Source organism: Desmodus rotundus, chromosome 4 (assembly GCF_022682495.2).
Source record: "Desmodus rotundus isolate HL8 chromosome 4, HLdesRot8A.1, whole genome shotgun sequence".
Taxonomy (NCBI): Eukaryota; Metazoa; Chordata; class Mammalia; order Chiroptera; family Phyllostomidae; genus Desmodus; species Desmodus rotundus.
Genome location: NC_071390.1, coordinates 138,941,974 through 138,960,273, shown reverse-complemented (window position 1 = coordinate 138,960,273; position 18,300 = coordinate 138,941,974). Strand labels below are relative to the sequence as shown.

The 18,300-nt window shown below is 39.2% G+C and overlaps 2 protein-coding genes across 3 annotated transcripts in view; both read right to left on the bottom strand.

The window, feature by feature from the left end:
• The window catches only part of MRC1 (mannose receptor C-type 1), a 77,759-nt gene extending 77,327 nt beyond the window's left edge, over positions 1 to 432 (bottom strand). Inside the window, exon 1 of the mRNA XM_024576069.4 lies at positions 184 to 432. Within this exon, the coding sequence (XP_024431837.2) occupies positions 184 to 244 (61 nt within the window). The 5' untranslated portion in view covers positions 245 to 432. The remainder of the gene's footprint in view (positions 1 to 183) is intronic.
• An 11,423-nt stretch (positions 433 to 11,855) lies between these two features.
• The window catches only part of TMEM236 (transmembrane protein 236), a 45,544-nt gene continuing 39,099 nt past the window's right edge, over positions 11,856 to 18,300 (bottom strand). Inside the window, exon 5 of one of the 2 annotated variants that reach the window (XM_053922032.2) lies at positions 11,856 to 16,711. In XM_053922032.2, the coding sequence (XP_053778007.1) occupies positions 16,128 to 16,711 (584 nt within the window). In that variant the 3' untranslated portion in view covers positions 11,856 to 16,127. The remainder of the gene's footprint in view (positions 16,712 to 18,300) is intronic. The other variant, XM_024576790.4, reaches the window with a different exon arrangement.

The window sequence follows — 18,300 nt, the reverse complement described above, 5'->3', positions numbered from 1 at the left end:
CTCCAGGCCTGGCATCCGGGCAGAGGCAGCAGGTTTCCTGCAGAGCTGGTGGTGCAGGGCAGTTTTGCTGTCCTCCTCACCACGGGTATGGGAAGGAATCCGTTGACAAGGACCAAAAAAAGTAAGGTGTGCCATCGACCCCAGGTCCCCAGTGAGAAAGCTTCCACCCCAGAGCCGACTTACCCAACAGCTGCACAGCAACTGGAGTGAGAGACAGGAAAGTCAGGAGCAGAGACAGCCTCATGGCCCAGAGTTTATCCTTCCCCTCCAGTGATGGAGAGGAGAGGCTACAGAGACACCCAAACAAGAAGGGTGCTGGATCACCTCTGCCCCTGCTCAACTCTCGGAGCAGCCCTGCTGAAAAGAACGGTGGAGGAAGCCCTCACTTTTAAAGGGCTTCTGAAATTAGGGAAAACCTCCAATAAGGAGATATCCTGTCACATGAGGGTGGTTGGAGAAAACAGGAATTCAAAGTTACAACTTTGCTGGGTAAGCTAACTTCTGAGAGGAGCAGACACGGTGGAAGGGGAGAAGGGGCACGTGTGGGAGAGGGGTCACCACAAGGGGAGAGAGGAGAGGGCGATGGTGAAAGAGGAGGAGCAGGGCGGCCCTGCCGGGAGGGCAGAAGTGAAACAGCTTTGGGTCTCACAGTCTTTTCGGATGGGGCTGTGTGGAGAGCCAGCTGGAGGTCATTACCTGGGTCAGAATGCTGAGGTTCCCTCTAGGAAGCAGCTGAATCCAGGGTCCCTCTAAGCAGACAACCCCACTCTCCAGGGACAGAAATGGCAGGCACTAAACAAGACAGTTTATGGCAGAAACATTTTCTTAATGGCTGAAATCCATCCCCCTCATTTTCCATACTCAGTACTTTTTAGAGTACCTCTTTTTCTTTGAAAGCTTCAAAAGAAACTGTGCACATGGAACTCTGTTCCTTTAGCTAGGAGAATGGTGAAAAAGAGGCTTAGACCCAAGGGAATTACAGTAATGCCAGGAGAGAGAAAGTTCTAGAAGTCTTTCTCTTGAAAGTTCTGGAGCAAGCCAGAGAAAACACCAACAAAGGATTTGCAGTCAAGCTTTGCTGCCCAGCCTCACCCACACTGATCCTCTTCAAGCTTGCAAGAGTCCTCCTGCTAGGAGAAAATCTGCTCTTTTGATCAAAAAGACATATATTCATTACATGCAGGTGAAATTCCTTCTTTAAAAAAATGGCAACATATCTATCATAAGCACAGTATTAATCCCTAAACATCTATTTTGTTATTTTTCAGAAGTAAAACATGACTTAAGAACACTTTAAATCAGCTATGGTGATTAGATAGGCCGCCCACAACAGAACGTGAGAAATGTCAGCATTAGAAAGAAGCTGCTGGAAACGTGTTTTTTTGAAATGTTAAGGACTAGTTTATCTTCAGGGGAAAAGCTCCAAGTCTCACTATCTTGATGATAAAGTTATAAACTTTTTTCCTAACAAGAAGTGTGTCATCACCGTCTCGCTGGTTTGTTAACATTCTAAATTTAAGATTATTTTGACAGGACGAAAAAGATGGTGAGAATGTAGGACACAGGACGAACTGTTTCTTTTTCATTAAGCCTATGCTTAACTGACAAAAAGTTTGGTTACAAAACAGAACAAATGAAACAAAAACATTTCTAAAACATTGCTTCACTGATTCATCAGGAAAAAATGGATTTTGAACGAGCCATTTATGGCCTCTAAAGGTAAATAAGTAATAATAATTCAAAAAGTTTGGCCTAATTTGGATTTATGTCAATTTCAGAAGCAAATACAGTTGAACTGAATTTTTTCTACACTCACATTCTGGGTTTCTTTGTATTACACAAACCTGTCATATGGCCAACTAGAATCAGTGGTAAAATCCATGGCTTTAAAGGAAAGAAATCCAACTATCTCCTCAAAATTTTACACCATGACCCTGACTTTACTGAAACAAAGATTTATCAGGCTAAAGGAGTGGCAGCCAGTTCATTCCCCATAAACAGCTATTGAATTGACAGGAACAGCCTGAAGTAATTCCTGTGGACTCTGGACTCCAGTAGAAAACTTGGAGCATCCAGTGGAGAGCCTGATGCAGAGGCTGCTAAATTCTGCTGATGTTCAACCTTCCCCTTGTGGTAGTGGCTACCAGTTTCCATTCCCCAACTTTGTGACAAGTAGCAGTGAGGGTGGTGGAATAAGTTTCTGGGGCAGCTTGCTGGACACAGAATGGACAAGACCTTGTCCTCCAACTATCAGAGTTTGTGTTCTAGAACACCTAAAACTATAAAACTTTTAGGAAAAACATCAGGAAAAATCTTTATGAGGTTGGATTTGATCATTAATTTTTTTGATATGACACCAAAATTACAGGCAACAAAAGAAATAATAGATGAATTGGGTTTCATCAAAATTACAATAAAAGTCCTGTGCATCAAAGGCCACTATCAAAAGAATGAAAAAACAACCCACAGAATGGGAGAAAATATTTGTAAATCATTTATCTGATGAGGAATTAATATCCATAATATATAAAGAAGTTCAACTCAGCAGCAACAACAGCAAAACAATTCATTGCAACAAAGCAACCCTTGCTCATTGCTGATGGGAATGTACAACAGTACAGCTACTGTGGAAAACAGGTCGGAGCCTCCACAGAAATTTAAACCTAGAATTGCCATATGATCCAGCAATTTCCCTTGTAGGTACATACCCAAGAAGAAGTGATAACAGAGATCAAACAGATATTTGTACACCAATGTTCATAGTGGCATTTATTCATAGTAGCCAAAAGATAGAAGCAACCCAAGCAAGTATCAACCACGAATGGATAAACAATGTGTATATATACCGTATTTTTCGGACTATAAGACGCACCTGACCATAAGACACACCCAGGTTTTAGAGAAGGAAAATGGGGAAAATCCCGCCCCACTGCTGCCCCCACCCAGCCCAGCGAGCCAGGTCCGTTACATTCGGACTATAAGACACACCCCCATTTTCCTCCCAAATTTGGGGGGGGGAGTGTATCTTATAGTCCAAAAAATACGGTATGTATGTGTGTATGTATATTGTAATATTATTTAGCTACAAAAAGAAATTCTGATACCTGCTTCAACATTGTACAACCTTAAAAACATAATGCTAAGTGAAAGAATCCAGACACAAAAGAACATTCTATGATTCCATTTATATGATGTATATAGAATAGGCAAATTCTTAGAGACAGAATAGAGGTTACCAGGAACTGGTGGGGGAGGAGGGAATGAACGTTATTGCTTAATAGGTACAGAATTTCTGTTTGGAATAATAAAAAGTTCTGAAAACAGATAGTGACAGTAGTTACACAACATTGTGAAATACTTAAACCCACTGAATTGTACATGTAAAAATGGTTAAAATGGTAAGTTCTACACTGTACATTTTACCACCGTAAAAATAAAAGTCAACTCTTACCATCTTCTTTATATTCTTTGCTACATTTTAGTTCTGGCTTTTGCTTAGTTATTGATGATGATGGTTGTGCCTAACTAGTATTTTCTTTAAGCTAAAGAAGTATCTATAAAATAAAGAAACCTTCATTTTTTTAATTTGCAAGACAATTACTGTACTATTTCATTTCCTCCTAGACATTCTCTTTCGCAAATGTCATTACCACACACCCACTCGATTCCATGTTAAGATGAACTTAGTGGATCCTTTGTTCTGAAGTGATTCCAAGAAAATCAGCTCAACAAATTCTGTCATTTGAAACGGGTAAACTGGTGATGGATGCAGAATTGTTTTACTCAAGCAAGCCTATTTTTTTATGTGTGAATTTGCACAAATGGTGTCAAGATAATTTTGACTCAGTCAGAAGAAAGAAGATACAATGAAGCAGCTGAGTAAACATTTAAAAACACAAAAGAAAGACGTGTTTAGAATTTTAGCGTCTATGTTCATCAGCGATATTGGCCTGAAGTTTTCTTTCTTCGTTGTGTCTTTATCTGGTTTTGGGATTAGGATGATGTTGGCTTCATAAAAAGAGTTTGGGAGTCTTCCATCAGTTTGAATTTTTTCGAATAGTCTGTGAAGGATAGGGGTTAGTTCTTCCTTAAATGCTTTGTAGAAATCTCCTGTGAAACCATCTGGTCCAGGGCTTTTGTGTGATGGGAGTTTCTTGATGACTGCTTCAATTTCCTTTGCTGATATTGGTCTGTTCAGGTTTTCTGCTTCTTCTTCAGTCAGTTTTGGAAGATTATATTTTTCTAGAAATGTGTCCATTTCATCTAGGTTTTCAAATTTCTTAGCATATAGGTCTTCATAGTAATTTCTTACGATCCTTTGTATTTCTGTGGTATCAGTTGTAATCTCTCCACTTTCATTTCTAATTCTGTTTATTTGGATCCTCTCTCTTTTCTTCTTGATAAGCCTACTTAAAGGCTTGTCGATTTTGTTTATCTTTTCAAAGAACCAGCTTCTGGATTCATTGATCCTTACAATTGTGCTTTTAGTCTCTATGTCATTTAGTTCTGCTCTGATCTTGGTTATTTCCTTCCTTCTGCTTGCTCTGGGCTGTCTTTGTTGTTGTTCCTCCAGTTCTTGTAGGCGTAGGGTTAGGTTGTTTGTGTGAACTGTTTCTAACTTCTTAAGGTAGGCCTGTATTGCTATGAACTTCCCTCTCAGGACTGCTTTTGCTGTGTCCCATAGGTTTTGGGTTGTTGTGAGTTCGTTTTCATTTGTTTCCAGGAAGTTTTTGATTTCTTCCCTAATCTCGTTCTTGACCCATTCATTGTTTAATAGCATGCTATTCAGTCTCCATGATTTTGAGTGTTTTGGGTTTTTACCCTTGGGGTTGGTTTCTAGTTTCAGACCCTTGTGGTCAGAGAAGATGCTTGATATGATTTCAATTTTCTTGAATTTGTTGAGGGTTGCTTTGTGTCCTATCATGTGGTCTATCTTTGAAAAAGTTCCATGGACACTTGAAAAGAATGTGTATTTTGCTTCTTTGGGATGAAAAGCTCTGTATATATCAGTTAAGTCCATTTCCTCTAGGGTATTGTTAAGTGACACAATATCTTTGTTAATCTTTTGTTTGGAAGACCTGTCCATTTTTGATAGTGGGGTGTTAAAATCCCCTACTATAATTGTGTTGCTGTCAATATCTTTCTTGAAATCCTCCAAGATTTTCTTTATGTATTTGGGTGCTCCTATGTTGGGTGCATATATATTTATAATGTTTATGTCTTCTTGGTGGATTCTTCCTTTGAGTATTATGAAGTGACCTTCTGGGTCTCTCTTTATGGCCCTTCTTTGGAAGTCTATTTTGTCTGATATGAGTATTGCTACCCCTGCTTTTTTTTCCTGTCTGTTTGCTTGGAAAATTTGTTTCCAGCCCTTCACTTTCAGTCTGTGTAAGTCTTTTGTCCTGAGATGGGTTTCTTGTAGGCAGCATATGTGTGGGTCATGTTTTCTTATCCATTCAGCTGTTCTATGTCTTTTGATTGGAGCATTTAATCCATTTACATTTAAGGTTATTATCGATAGGTAGTTATTCATTGCCATTATTTCCTACCTGTGTTCCTCTGTCTTTCTCTTTTCCTTCCTTTCCTTAAAGCAGTCCCTTTAGCATCTCTTGCAGAGCTGGTTTGGTGGAGCTGTATTCTTTTAGACTTCTTTTGTCTGGGAAGCTAGAAAGACGTGTTTAAAAACACGTCTTTCATGTCCTTATTCCTCACATCTCCCAATCCTTGCGGCGATATGTCAAAACACCTCTAAGGTGTTTGCAGTTTAATAGAAAACAATTACCTCACAGCAGTCAAATAACTGTGTTAGGTCATTTATCTAAAATTGGGCTCTAATTATAATTCTTTTCAGGTAATGTATTTAGATTCATTGTAATCCACTGCATACGTATGCGCGCTTTCTGAAGGGCCTGTGAGTCCTGCAGTTCTGTAGTCAATGTTGTATTTTGTTTGGCGTGACACACGTCTTTAGAATATACTTATTTAACTTTACAAGATAATTTAATTAGACTGTTATTTGATGCATTTAATAATTGAAAAAACTTTAAGAATAAAATTTAAAAATATATATTTTTTATGATCTGAAAACTTCATAGATAGAAATCAAGACACAAAAAAGTCAGGGTCTACAAAAATATGTAATGTGACCTATACATGTTAGCAATTTAGAGTGTAAATTTTATATTTATCCACTCAAATGTTCTTAAAAACATATTCTCTAAGGTAGCTAAATCCTTGTTTTTAAAAATATATTGTAGAGGAAAAAGGCATTTGTTAAAAATCTATTAACATTCCAATTTAATGCAAGAAAACTTGAGTTTTAGTAGCTGGGCCTGCCACACTTGGAGCCTGTGAGATGGGCGTGACAGCAGCTTGGAGGCAGTTTCCTCAGTCACAAGTTCACACTTGCCCAGACTAACCATGGCAGCCAATAAAGGCAGAAGAAACCAGAGCACTGGCAGGTGTAACCCTTTGTGGGAGGAGTCGGAAATGGGGTTACAGAGGAAGACCCACACTGGCATTGAAACCCAAGTGTGGGGCAGCCATTGCTCACTTAACTGCGAAGCTTGGAAGCAATCTTGGCCAGGTGGTTTGAAAGGATGCAGAAGGACCCCCCACCGGCCCAGCCTGAGGAAGTGCCATGTGGCTTTGGATTAAGAGCTAGATAGAGCCTAGCTGAGCACTGATGACTGGAAGAAGCAGGAATACAGATGGGAATCTGCCCAGCTAAGCTACAGGCTTCTATTTCTTTTCCTGAGAGGTGATAGCCCTGGCTGACCTGGTTTGGCAAGGGGAGGCAGGACTGTGTAATTATGGGTGTGTTTTTTTCTCAAAAGTGGGATTTAATGGCAGAATTCTGCCAGTGTTCTAAATCTGTCTAATGTTGAATAAATAGTTCCTGTCCTTTCCACAGGACTGTAGCACTGAGAGTCACGGTTTTTGGCAGCAGACAATAGACCCAGAGTGGTTCTCTTTCAATATGGCACCTGACACGGGGCCTTGATAACTGCCCAGGGCAGGCCGCCCGCCTCGGGACCGGGAGACTGGGACTGTGGAATTTCCCAGTCTCTGAGAATTCCTCTGCACCCCTCATGAGGGCGTTGGCCACCTAAACACACCTGGAAGGTGGAAAAGGAGATGGATCCAGGAAGGGATGACAGAAGTGAGATGGTTTGGCTGAAGATTTGTTTCTGAGCACTGTTTTCGAATAATGGAGTTGTGGGCAATAGTTTTGTTCATCTGCTGCTTCCAGGCTGCCCAGGTCTGCTCACTTACAGTTTTGGCAAGCCCAGATTCAATTAATGGAACCTGTACTTAGGCTCCTGACACTTGGGGCAGACTGACCCCTGGAGCATGGCTTGGGGGACATCCCAGTCTCAGGAAACTGCCCTTCACCTCAGATCAAGGCACTGGTCATCAGGAATGTTAGAACAGTGTAAGGGAGCAGGTTTGGGGAGGAAGGAAACCCCCAGGCTTTCGAGCTGAGCTTGCATGAATATTGGGGATTGGGCAAAAAGTCACATGGGTGTACCACCATTTTGTGTAAAGTGGAAGGTGAGTCACCTGAGTGCTCCACCGTGGAGGGTGGGTCATACATGGGCTCCACCATCTTGGACAACCCAGCAGGTGTGGGTGCCACCATCTCGGATGATGGGTCACGGGAGAGTTCCGCCGTATTGGAGCTGGGCAAGGTGATGGGCTACGTGTGCTCTTAGGTTATGTGCTGTGTGTTGCTGTGTGTTGCTGTGTATTGCTGCTGTGTGGGCACTACACCAGTTGGGATCTCTATGCAACTGGTTCTGATGGGATGGCTCTGGTTCTGAAGGTCATGAGCGGGGATCCAAGGGTACCCATCTGAATTATAGGGTGTTTTTGAGGTCTAATCTTCAGAAAGCTGCAGGATGTCCCTGCAAATCTAGGGGCTTTTAGTGGAAGATGCCTGTGCCTGTAAAGCTAAGGACTTATAGCTGCCAGACACTGAGTTGGAGTATAGTCCTTCCCAGTGCAAGAAAGAACAAGGATTGAAAGTGTATGATGGTAAATACGAAGCAGTAAACGTATATAGAAAGTTTGCGAATGTTGCAGAAGGTCTGTGGAAAGTTGTGAAAGTAAATCAAAAGGTTGTGAAAGTTTTAAGCCTGGAGAAAAGGAAACCTCAACTACTTATTTTCTGATTTTATGGGAATGTGGTTTGAATTTTGATGTTTCTGATCAGAAATCCTCTGTATCTGTTTAGCCAATAAGACCTCAGAAAGGTCACCTGTAACCTGTTGGGGGAGAACACCTTTGCTGCCCAGGACCCAGGAAGGGTCATTCAGGGCCAATGAGTATTTCCGCCTAAGGCAAAAGAGCATGTCTCTGCCAAGAGATGGGCCTGAAAGGGCATGTCCCTGCCTGGAGGCCGGTGAATGCACTGGTGCAAGGGAATGCCCCCATGTGTGTGTTGTTCTGGAACTCTGTGTTTTGAGTTTTGCACTGTTTCTGCTTTGAAAATAAATTGAGGTTTCCCTGGGAAAGTTAAAACTTCACACTATATAGGAAAGTGAACAAGGGAAGGTATAAGGCGTGGAAATGCAATTTTAGTGACTAAGAAGGACAAGGATTTTCCTTCATGCTTTGTATTTTTCTCCCTACCTGATCCCTCCAGAAATCGGCATTCTGAAGGAGTAAGCGATGGCATAAGGTTTCTTTGAATAACATCAATAAGACCAGTGGTTAAGGGTGATTTTGCCAACCAAGATTTTAACTGGAATGTCATACATGAAGGAAGAATGTCTGGGCTCTGGAGGTCACCAGGAAGCCCTGAGGAACTGGGATTGACTTGTGACGCTAGGGCAAGCCCACAAGAAAAAGCTTGGTACCTTGACTGGTTTTGTGGTTTGTGGCAGTCTTTCCAGGAAAGGAATGAAGCTAGCCTTTCTGAAAGATGGCTAAAAAAGGAATCTAAGGCACATCAGAAGCCTCAAGGACTTGAGTGAAACAACTGGTACAAAGCCAGATAGGTGTATGCCCAGTCTCTGTGCCCTAAAGGGCGGACCACAAGGTCAACTAAAGGTTTCTTGTGTGAGTTCTAGCAAAGTGGACTTAAAGACCATGTCTGATCCATGGCTAGTCTTGGTGTATTTATGCAAACAGACAGGAAAAATTAAATTTGGACTTAATATAGTCTCTTTAATGACAGTGAGGGTGATCTTAAGGAGAAAAAGCATGATTCAAGGAAAATCACGATGATTAGTGTTGGACATTAGACTAGTGCAGCTAACTGTGTTGGAAGTTAGTTTTCATTCGGAAGTTGAAACTGGGTTAGTAACATCACCAAAGATGCTCAATATACAGGCAAGAAGGATCTGTCAAATTGCCACTGTTAAATGTCATTTCAGCAAAGGCCTTGCAACTGGATGTCTTCTCAAAAGACAGTCCTGCAAACTCAGAGACTGGTTTGTCGGTTGGTGTGTGAACTAACACGTATGTTTTTCCTTCTGTTTTCATGGAATGTAAACCTACAACCTCATTACCTGAGTGACTGGTTGCAATAGGAGCCTCACTTTAAGAGCCCATCTGCATCATCGTCCCCTGAGACTCAACCTCTTGGTTGAACTAAGTGGTTGGGTTGGTAAAGTGTTGGGGCGGTCTGTGGGCTTCACCTTAAGACTGGTTTTCCCTTTTCTGCCCTAATGGTTTGGACACAAGGGGCCCAGATATCTGAAGGAGGGAAATCCTAAAATGTTCCCCTCAGCCCAAGCTAAGTATAGTTAGTGGTCAAAGGGCTTTGGACAAGTGACACACGTTGCACAGCTTCCTCCAAACAAGCCACTGTTTTCTTAATATGGGACATTGAAGAATTGGGCCCTGCCTCTGACATTTAGTGGTTATGGTTTTAATTGTGCCTTCTAATCCTCTTGCCAAATCTGTTGCCTCCAGAATGTGACAAGGATGCCAACCGTCCAGCAGAGCAAGCATGCTGTGCCCCAGGAACAGCTTACTGACCTGGACTCTGCAAGGTCCTTCCCCATGCAGGAAGGCCACACTCTGCTCCACATCCTCATTCTTTTAGGGATTCCTGGACCCAAGGGTAGGTAGGACAGTGGCCATGTCCAGCAGAAAGTAGCTACAAGAAGATAATGAGACCTTTGCCCATTGTCCTTTATAAGAATCTAAAGGGTCTATATCTGAAAGGGTGAACTGTAACAGGTATTCAGAACTTGAGGTACCCAGAAATATAGGAAAACCACCACTAACATAACTGGGGGAAGAGGAAGCAGAGCAGGGCCATTGGGAGTTACTTTGCATATCTAAAGGCCTTGGCCAGTGTTTTCAGTAATGTTAAGTAGCTGTGCCTGCCGCACTTGGAGGCAGTGAGATGGGCATGACAGCAGCTTGGAGGCAGTTCCTCCCTCACAAGTTCACACTTGCCCAGACTAACAATGGCAGCCAACAAAGGCAGAAGAAACCAGAGCACTGGCAGGTGTAACCCTTTGTGGGAGGAGTCGGAAATGGGGTTACAGAGGAAGACCCACACTGGCATTGAAACCCAAGTGTGGGGCAGCCATTGCTCACTTAACTGCGAAGCTTGGAAGCAATCTTGGCCAGGTGGTTTGAAAGGATGCAGAAGGACCCTCCACTGGCCCAGCCTGAGGAAGTGCCATGTGGTTTTGGATTAAGAGCTAGATAGAGCCTAGCTGAGCACTGATGACTGGAAGAAGCCGGAATACAGATGGGAATCTGCCCAGCTAAGCTACAGGCTTCTATTTCTTTTCCTGAGAGGTGATAGCCCTGGCTGACCTGGTTTGGCAAGGGGAGGCAGGACTGTATAATCATGGGTGGTTTTTTTCCTAAAGGGAATGGGATTTAATGTCAGAATTCCACCATTTTTGAGTAAATAGTTCCTGTCCTTTTCATAAGACTCTGGCATCAGGAGTCATGGTTTTTCGGTGTCAGGCAAGAGAACCCAGAGAACTAGAACCCAGAATGGTTCTGTTTCAACTGTTTCTATTTTGTTTGTTAGTTTATTTTGTTCATTACATTCCATATATGACTGAAATCATATGGTACTTGTCTTTCTTGGACTGGTTTATTTCACTTACCATAATGTTCTCCAGGTCCATTCGTGCTATTTCAGAGGGTAAGATCGTGTTTTTTATCACTGAGTAGTATTCCATTGTGTAAATATACCACTGCTCCTTTCATCCACTCATCTGCTGATGGATACTTGGCTTGCTTCCAAATCTTGGCTATTGTCAATAACCCTGCAATAAACATAGGGGTACATATATTCTTTGAATTAGTGTTTTAGTTTTCTTTGAATAAATTCCCAAAAGTGTAATTCCTGGGTCCTAAGGCAGTTTCATCTTTAATAATGTTTTAGATCCTCACCTGAGGACATGTTTATTGGTTTGAGAGAGACAAAGAGAGAAACATTAATGTGTGAGGCAAATATTGATTGGTTCTCTCCCATAAGCTCCCTGACCAGGGATTGAACCTGCAGCCTAGGTATGTGCCCTGACCAGAAATCAAACCTGCAACCTTTTTTGTATGGGATGATGCTCCTACCAACTCAGCCACCCCATTATGATGAAAAGTAAGCTTTCCAAAAGGACTCAAAATTGATATGGGCCTTAGTATCAACAGACATTAGAAGCTATGAAAATTGCAATATAGTTTTAATAATATAACTTTTAATCACGCACTGTAGAACTATAAATGTTTCATTAGCATAATTTGCTACAATTTCCATTACATACTACAGACTTGACTCTTATAAACATGTGTATACTCTTAAATAAAATGTTAAATTAAATTAGATACTCAATAATTTCCCTCTTACATGTGATCTTTTGTATATGTTTATTATTTGTACAAAATGTTGCAACTTCCCAAAATATCCACACATCTGCATTTAAATATGATACAAAATTCAAGTAAATAATACTTTTCAGTATGAGCACTGTTCATACTACATATTCCAAGAAAGGTAAATATAAATTTATGCAATATATTTTCATATTTAGGGATATTACAAATCAACTACTTGGTTTTATGTTCTTAATAAAAAATTATTTCATAATTTAAAAGAAATTATTTGTGTTAATATTCTTAGAGTTAGGTATTATAAATTTGTTGGATTGATAGATGAAGACAAAGATACATTGTTAAACAAGATAACCACAGGCCTTCCTTTAAGGAATTTAAAAATTAATGGATGACTCAGAAAAGTAAATATACAATAAAAGTCTTAATAAAGTGGTATAATAGGGTTCTACGCGAACACATAGGGAACGCTCAAGTGCCCGATCCATGAATACTCACATTACTTTAATCTGTACATTCAGTACATTTCTCATTTCTGAACATAATATTACTTGCTAAAAAATTAGTCTCTGGTAAACTTAAGATTTTACATATTATTTGTTTTACAAATTCATGGTTGAGGGTAAGCAGCATGAAAGAATACAACAGGAATATCTGTCCAAGTTTCCCAGACCTTTTGTGAATAAACTATCTTTAACCCATTGTACGTGCTTATTGCCTCTGCCAAATATTACTTGACTATAAAGACGGGGGGTTATTTCTGGGCCGTTCTGTCCCACATAGCAGTGTGCCTGTTTGTATGCCAGCACCAGGTTGTTTCGAGCACTGTGGCCCTAGTTTAACACAAGGTAGCATGATTCCTCCAACTTTGTTCTTCTTTCTCAGGGTCGCCGGGCTATGTGGGGCCTTTTGTGGTTCCATATAAATTTTTGAAATACTTATTCTAGTTCTGTGAGATACGTTGTTGGAATCTGGATAGGAATTGTGTTGAATCTATAGATTGTTTTGGGTAGTATGGACATTTTAATGATGTTAATTCTTCCTATCCATGAACACAGTGAGTGCTTCCAATTACTTGTTTCTTCTTCAATTTCTTGCTTCAGTGTCTCATAATTTTCTGAGTACAGATCTTTTACCTCCTTGGTTAGGTTTATTCCTGGGCATTTCATTCTTTTTGAAGCAATTGTAAATGGGATTGTTTTCTTAAATTCCCCTTCTGATAGTTCATTATTGGCATATAAAAATGCAATTGATTTCTGGATAGTAATTATGGATCCTGCTACTTTGCTGAATTCATTTATCAGTTCTAATAGATTCCACCATTTATCTTGGTGGAATCTTTGGGGCTCTCTATGTACAGAATCATGTCATCTGCAAATAAAGACCGTTTCACTTCTTTCCTTCCAATTTTGATGCCTTTTATTTCTTCTTATCTGATTACTGTGGCTAGGACTTCCAGTACTGTGTTGAATAAAAGAGGAGAAAGTGGACATCCCTGTCTTGTTCCCGATGCTAAGAGGAACGCTAGTAGTTTTTGCCCATTGAGTAGGATGCTGGCACTGGGCTTGTCATATATGGCCTTTATTATGCTCAGGTATATTCCCTCTATTCCCACTGTGCTGAGAGCTTTTATCATAAATGTGTGCAGAATTTTATCAAATGTCTTTGTGTGAAGAAAAATGAAATTAGACCACACACAAGAATAACTTCAAAATGGATCAAAGATTTAAATGTTAGACCCCAAACCATAAAACTCCTAGAAGAAAACACAGGCAGCAAAATCTTGGACATAGCTCATAGTAATATTTTATCAGATATATTCCCAGGCAAGAGAAACAAATGAAAAAATAAACCAATGGGACTATGTCAAACTAAAAAGGTTTTGCACAGCAAAGGACAATGTCAACAAAATAAAAAGACAGCTCACACAATGGCAGAGCATATTCTCTGATACATCTGATAAGAGGATAGTATCTAAAATTTATAAAGAACTTACAAAACTCAACACCAAAAAACCCCAAAAAACAATCCAATTAAAAATGGGCAAGGGACCAGAATAGACATTTCTCCAAAGAGGACATACAGATGGCCAACAGCATATGAAAAAATGCTCAATGTCACTAGTCATCAGACAAATGCAAATTAAAACAACAATGAAATACCTCATACCTCATAGCTGGTGAGAATGGCTATCATCAATAAATTCACAAACCAGTGCAGGGGACGATGTGGAGAAAGGGAACCCTAGTGAACTCTTGCTGGGAATGCAGACTGGTACAGCCACTGTGGAAACCAGTATGGAATTTCCTCAAAAAATTAAAAAGGATCTAACTTTTGACCCAGTGATCCCACTTCTGGGAATATATCCAAAGGAACCCAAAATACTAATTTAAAAGAACATAAGCACCCCCATGTTCATTGCAGCATTATATACAATCAACAAGACATGGAATCAGCCCAAGTCTCCATCAGTAAATGAGTGGATAAAGCAACTCTGGAATATTTGCACAAAAGAATACTACTTGGGCATAAAAAGGAGGAAAGTTTTACCCTTTGCAACAATATGAGTGGACCTGGAGAACATTACGCTAAGTGAAATAAGCCAGTCTGAGAAAGACAAATATCATATGATTTCACTCATATGTGGAATCTAATGAACAAACTGGACTAGCAAGCAAGATAGAGACAGACCCACAGATAGAGCAGGATGAAAACTAAGGTGGGGAGGGTAGCGGGTGGAGGGACTGAGTCAAAAGGAAAAAGGACTCATGGACACAGACAACATTGGGGTGACTGTGGGGGGGAGAGACAAGAGTATAAGGGGACTAAATGGTAATGGAAAAATACAATAAAATTTTTGAAAAATAAATTTTAAAAATACAATAGGAAAATTAAACAATGCATTTAGCTACTAGTCTTTCTTTGATTTGATACAATTAAAATACTTAGCATTTCTCAAGTTACTATTGTTTGTCAGACTATGTGAAGAAACCATTCCCTCCCTCATTTAACCCTCTCAACCTATTAAAGTACTATTGAAGCCCATCACAGTACTATTATTATGCTCGTCTTTTAGATGTGGAAACTAGGGCTTACAGCAGTTGAAGAACCTGCCCAAAGTGGTAAATCCGAAGTGAAGGGTTTTTCAGTGCAGATAGACCTCTAACAGAGTGAGGGGAAACCATAAAACAGGAAACAGTGACTAGGAGATTTGGTGGAGAGTAGGGTGGCAGCCAAGGTCAGCCATCCAGTCTTCAGCTGCTTGTTCCCAAAGATCAGTGAAGAGACTGGCTCTGTGAAAAGTTACTCTGCACACAGAAGTCTCTCACAAATCTTTTTAGCATCTGAGAACTCATATAAAATGAAGAGCCCCTACTATGAATATTCAAGAGTGTTCCAACACAGTGAAGGCAAACTACATAGTTATGTATCCCATTATTTACATCAAGATATCCATTATATAAAATCACATAAGACACAAACTAGTGTATCTGCTGTTACATTTGTAACTTGAACTAATTTTAAACAGGGCTTGTATGTGACTATTTTTATGACGGTACCAAATTCCACAAATACTCTTTTACTTTGACATCTATATCTTGAATTATGGCTTCCTATTATAAACTTTTATCTAGGTATTACTTGTGTACCTTGACTTTATTACAGTAAGTAATCTTTATGTTAGTACTTCAGTTCTAATGAAAGAGCTAAGCCTTAAATTGAACCAAATATCTGTTAAACAGAATTCCTTTTTATGCTTAATTCGATTAATACATAAAAGTCACTTATCACAGTGGAACGAAGAATATAATTCCTTGTTTGAAGGAGACCCTAAAACTACAATTCAGATTTTTGAAAGGTATCATCTAAAAATTATTGAATAAATCCAGGTATATTTTCTAAAAATTAATTTTAACTCTTTAATTCTTGTAATGCTCTTTAATTTAATATAATATAATTCACTTACTATGAATTATAAAATCTCATTCTTGGACTTAGTGGGGAAACATGTTCTCATTTTTGTAATTCCTTATTGAAGAGTGTTTTAGAAAATTGCAGTATGCTTGACCAACTGAAATTAACTACTTATATTTTCTAGGGATCCAGGGGAGCCACCTTACAAGAATATAAATTTACTTATATTTAGCACCATTTATTCACATAAAAAACCAATGTTAGAGTTTTTAAAAATAGTTTATTTTCTACAATCTATTTTTATTTCTTTATATATTGAAAAAAATTTATGCCCCAGAAAATAATATGAATACAAATGTGTACACATGCATAATAAAGAGGTTTGACTATATTACATTTTCTTTTTAAGGTGAAGACAGTTCAAAGGTAGAGAATACCCTGAATTTGGTTAAGTGATTGAAGTAAACATAAGAGAGAGTCACCAGTACATTTTTGCAAAGGCCCAATACGGGGGTGATGGTTCCCAAGTCAATGATTAAACTAAGTCTGACAAAAATAAAGGGTAAATCCTGGAGCAGGATGCCCAGGGAATTCAGAAGAGGGTTCTGAGGAGTGAGTATAATTCGCAGAAGTGAAATAAAACTAAATATATAGACTGGATACAGCCAGGCTGACTTGTACACGGCTTGGTGACCGGACACACGCATCATTTCTATGGTGTCCGACCACAGCAGAAAGCTCCACAGGAAAATCTCCGCTCGGATGTCCTGTTGGGACATGGTTCTCAGGATTCCAGACTGGAAGGAGGGCTCCTGGGGCCCAGGCTGCTCCGGAGCAGGCCTCTGTGTTGTGACTACTGATGGCAGTGATAGCGCTGTGCTCTTGGCTGCCTGGGGATGCGCATCGCCTCCTTCATTTTGCCGCCCTTCATCCGTCACAGTTTTTATTTGCTGCAAAGTGGAAGGATGGATGTGCTTATCTTCATGACCTGAAATAAGTTTATTTATTTATTTACTTATTTTAATTTTATTAAAAGTGTTTAAACTTTATGTAACTTGAAAAGATTTTAATTTTTTACATTTTACTTAAATTTAAAATTAAAAAATAAAATTGTAAGTGTTCTCTTATTTGAGGTCTGTTTTACACATGGAACTTCAAGATAATGGGTTGCATACTGAAAAAAAAGGGAGAGACAGAGAAGGCTCTTCGTGTCTTTGCACGTTCCTAGGTATGGATCCTAAGTCATTTTTACCATTTCATAGTAATACCGTTACTGGTTACTGAGCTAAGCACTTTCACACATTATCTCATTAAATTCTCAGAGAAATTGAGGGATTGAGATTATTATACTATTTTATAAATCTGGAAACAGGGGCCCACAAGGTCAAATGACACCCAAATTCAAATACACAGTTAGTAATAGATGAACAGAGCTGGAATTGACACCCAGACTTGTCTGGCCGCTGTTGACAATCTCTTAACTTTATGGCTGCTGTTACCTAGCTAGAGGCAATATATCACATGCTAATTATAAAACATACACATCTCATAATGTCAAATGAATCTAGTTCAATAGTCAAATCAAAGTACAATGGCCCAATCTTGTCATTTAATACGATGCCCACAGAAATTACTACAAGCAGGTCTTCAGGCTTGGAGTCTGGTGCTGCGAGGGAATCTGTTTTACCATGAGGAAGCCTTAGTGACGAGTGACACTCTGAATCAGAGATTCTAAATCTATATTTTGAAATGAATGCAGCATAATTTTGAATATAAACTGTAATTAAAAGATAAAGTTTAAAAACATATATTGAACCTGCCCATTCCCCAAGATCTTTGAACTTGGGTTGGACTAAAGCATCTGAATGAGTAGGGCATTTTCTTGTCCATGTTACACTGTGTGTGAGCGCATGCCTCTCTGTGTACACATGGGTGTTGAGGTTGGGAGTTATGAAGAGATCCTCAAATGTCACAACTTACTAACACTGTTGGTAGTATGGTTTTCATACATGAAAAAGGTATAGCACATTATTTTTCAAACATTTATCCACTTCACCATTTTTGTTGCTAAGAAATTATCAGGCCTTGACAAATTTTACTCAGCAAATATCCTGAGCTTCCATATTACTTGATAAGACAAAATTTAAAGGAATCATTGGATTGAATATCTATAAAGGTTAAAGAAACAAAATCAATAAAACTTTGTTGAAATATATTGAGCTGAAGTAAAAACATTTTAAATTATTATGATTAATGATTAATAAAATGGTTTCTATATATAAGTATTATTTAAGAGAAAAATAAATCTTGGTTTTCTTTTTAAACAATTAACTATTTAAAAATTTTAAGTGTAATTTGAATACATTCATAAACTGAAAAGAATGTAAATTCTTGATGAAATATTATTTACTGCTGGTATGAATCATTCATAAATAAAGGTTAGGATTCATGGCCCTTAAAAACTTCTTTACCAACCTTCGATGTCACCATGGAATGAATGTCATTTTAATAAATAATACTCAAGTAAGAGAGAAAATTCTATACTAATTATTATTAACTTAATGTTCATAAAATCAC